Here is a 3,364-nt window from a genome sequence, read left to right on the forward strand (position 1 = left end):
TTTCTGGGTAGTGTTTAGACTTGGTGTCTTGAAAAGGTAGTTGATTCAAAACTGAGTATGTTTTCAATATCTTGTATCAGAACAACTATTTGTATGTTACCAACTTAAATTGCTAGAATAAGGTAAATTGGTACACAACTGCTATTTTTTAATTTAGAACTTGACCTAATTGGGTTTTCAAAACCATTTGGCTACCTGTATTCTTTATGCTGTTGTTAATTTCAATAAAAAAATTCACATCTAAATGTATACTTACTAAAACTGTGTTTACAATTCGTTTTTCACAAAATTTCTTGCAAATTTGGTTCAAATTGTATAGCATGCCAAGGCCAATTAAAGGGTTTTGTGCCTTGTTAATCCTTGTGTGGAATATGTCTGCACATAACACAACACTGATTTGTTGCAGTTTACTGCTTCTGGTTTAAAGTGCTATTATACAACAGACTTCATGTTCTCAACCTAAATTTATAATAATTATGTGTAGTAATTTTAAGTTGGTAAGTATTTTTATAGCTCTTAACTTTATCATAAACTGTATAACAAGGACAATTATAGGTAGTCTCAAAGGGATGTAGGTTACACTTAACACTTAGTTGTTGGAAGTTTTTCCTAACAATTAAATCTCAAATTGAGTATATTGCCCTCTTGATTATTTTATGCAGCATGGGACGGCAAAGAAACTCTAATGTGATATTGGGAATAATGTGAGTGCTTAATTTATGAGTTGAAATTTCTTAAGTCATTGTGTTTCCCCCTAGTTAAATGGAAAAGAACGTTTCTATTTAGTAAATACTGAAAGTTTAAATTTACTTCATAGATTGGTTTATATAAACGATATTATAGCTGGTCTATTGGTTGCCATTTGTATTTGAGACATTTTGGTTATGTGGTTATAACCAAATTTTGGTTATAGCAATGATGGGAAAATTAAGAGGTTTGCTGTGTATGTATGTGTATAGGTGGGGGTAGGATGAAGGGGAAAAATGAAATTGGCATTCTTAAATTTAGAAGTTTATATTTGACAGGCAAAGTGAGACAGATAATGTGAATATGCTTTTAAAAAAAAAAGTATACGAGTGGATTGTGAATATCTAGGTTAAACAAATCTCAGATGTTTGCTTTGACTTTTACGATTATTCCATGTCTCAAAAATGGGAATTGTTACAAGTTAATTGGAAAAGTACCTGAAGGTATAACCTTAACCAGTTTAGTGCTTTAAGAAATAGTTTTAACTAAAATCAGTTTGTGAAAAAGTGGGGTTTTGAAACCTTAGTCAAATAACCCCCCCCCAAAAAAAACAAATCCAAGATTCAGATGAAAGCAAGTGTGAAAACCAAGCAAAAGCAAATCAGTTATTCTAAAGGCAACTTTGATAGATTCTTTTTTTTTTAATAAGAATTATGGTATAAAGCTTTTTTATTTTAATGATATCATTATGTATGTACACATAATTAACTTTAAATGATTTATCTAACTGATTCCTTTTGTTACCTGGCTAGCAGGGAAAAGGGGTCGAGGCCGGTCCTGACCTGTTACAATGAAGACTGACTTGCTATGTGGGATTACACCAGAAGCTTGCAGTGGAGTAATGGTAAGGAAAATCAAGCAACCTTAAATATCGCGGCTGTATAGGAGAATAATCTATTGCAGAAGACCTTCCTATGAAGATCATGGAATCAAATACGGGACATTGAACTAATACTTGGACTTTGATATGAATTTCTTTAACAATTTTCTCTGCAGTGCAAGTTATTAAACTAAAGCTACTCTATTTTCCAAATGTGTTCCAACAAAAATCCTTCATAACTTCTAGCATGGTATCTTAATAAAGAATAAAGTTCTTCTCTTTAAAAAATCTGCTCTAAGTAGATTTTTCCCCTCTTTTTTAAATTAAGGATCTCAGCAGTGGTATTCTGAAATATTCTCTTGAATTTGTGCATTTAAAATTTTATTGCAGTGATATAGATGAATGCCACTGTTGGTACCCTTAAAATTTTTATTTCTGCTCACCAAGGTTAATCATGATTGTCTATATCTTTTTTATAGTAATCACTTTTGAATTGTGTTCAGATGCAGTTTCAGGTGTAATCATCAGAGCTGGTTAGTCAGGCATTCCAGATAGTGGTTCTTTTCAGAACCTTTTTTAAAGGGTTGGTTAACTACCTCAGTAGCAGAGGATTGAACTATACCCTGTCTGTACTGTACATAGAAAAATCTTTGTAGATAAAAGCAAGGCTTGTTAAATATGATATGAGGGTAAGATTTTAATATACCAAATGTAACATTCTTAGTTGCCTTTAGTTTCAGAGGCTTGTAAGACTTCCTCATGACCATCATAACAGGCCTTGCTTTTGTCGTATTTTGTGGCTGAAAAAGCAGCCTTGCTTCTTCAGATATTGTAGTTATTTGGATGTATAATAGTTTAGCAAGATGTTACTTTTGTAAGACATCAGATGTTCAAAAAAAGTGCATCCGAACTTGTACTAAATACTGCAGTGTCCCTTTATAAAAAGTCAGACTAAAACTGACAATTGTACAGCAAAGCCTGACATTTGGATATTTTGAAGTTTTTTCATAAATCATAGAAATTAGTATATGGCTGTAGTTTTAGCTTTTTAGGTAAAAGGTATGTTTCATTAGTGCATTTGTTACTGCTGATCACTATAAAAATGTGAATCAGCTTTCCATTTCTTATGCAGGTCATGATAACTTGTAGAATAGAATACAATCATTTGTGCTATGTTTTTAATTTTCTAAAGCACCTTGATGACAGTGAGTGTTCAGTGGTGAAGCATCCTCTATTGAATCACCCTCAAAAATTTTTGCCAAGTCCTAAGTTGATAGCTTAAAGTCAAAAGTAAAATTATAGTTTAAGGAGGACTTGGTGTAAAAAAATACCTTCTCCCCTTCCCCAAAGGGATACTGCAGTTATATCACATACCCAATAGGCACCACGATGAAGATCAGAGCTTATACCTAATTAAGGTTTTATACACACCAGTTCCCCAGTAAATGCAAATTTAACAAGAAAATTAGACATGTCATATGTTCAAAATGCTCATGGCAAACAATCATTTTGCATTCCTGCAAATAAAATTGTTTTATACTGTAAGCTGGAGGCGAGTGTAACTTATTTTTGTAATAAAGTTTTTATTTTTTTTATGTGTCATTAATATAAATGTGTGTTAGTATAGAAAATCTTCTGGTTTAAAAAGTTAGAATTGCACACATTTCAGTATGTTCATTTGTACTTACATAATTTTAGAATAGTGGTTGCCAATAGCCTGTACGTTTCCCATTAATTGTTTTCTTTCTTTCTTTTTTTGTTACATTAATAAACCATTTTAGTATGTTGTATGTCAGT

At 31.9% G+C, this 3,364-nt stretch overlaps 1 protein-coding gene across 5 annotated transcripts in view; it reads left to right on the forward strand.

Annotated features, from left to right (window-relative positions):
- Syncrip (synaptotagmin binding cytoplasmic RNA interacting protein) overlaps positions 1-3,112 on the forward strand; it is a 31,863-nt gene extending 28,751 nt beyond the window's left edge. For 2 of the 5 annotated variants that reach the window (XM_055602469.1, XM_055602471.1), the window contains one exon: positions 1-260. This exon is cut by the window's left edge and continues 893 nt beyond it. Coding sequence is in view for 3 of the 5 variants with exons in the window: in XM_055602470.1 (XP_055458445.1) it covers positions 1,500-1,541 (42 nt within the window). In the remaining 2 variants the exon portion in view is untranslated. Of the gene's footprint in view, positions 261-1,499 lie in introns of those variants that run through there. The other 3 variants (XM_055602470.1, XM_055602472.1, XM_055602468.1) reach the window with 2 other exon arrangements.
- The last annotated feature ends 252 nt before the right edge of the window (positions 3,113-3,364 follow it).

Source organism: Psammomys obesus, unplaced genomic scaffold (assembly GCF_907164565.1).
Source record: "Psammomys obesus unplaced genomic scaffold, mPsaObe1.curated_primary_1811, whole genome shotgun sequence".
NCBI classification, from domain to species: Eukaryota; Metazoa; Chordata; class Mammalia; order Rodentia; family Muridae; genus Psammomys; species Psammomys obesus.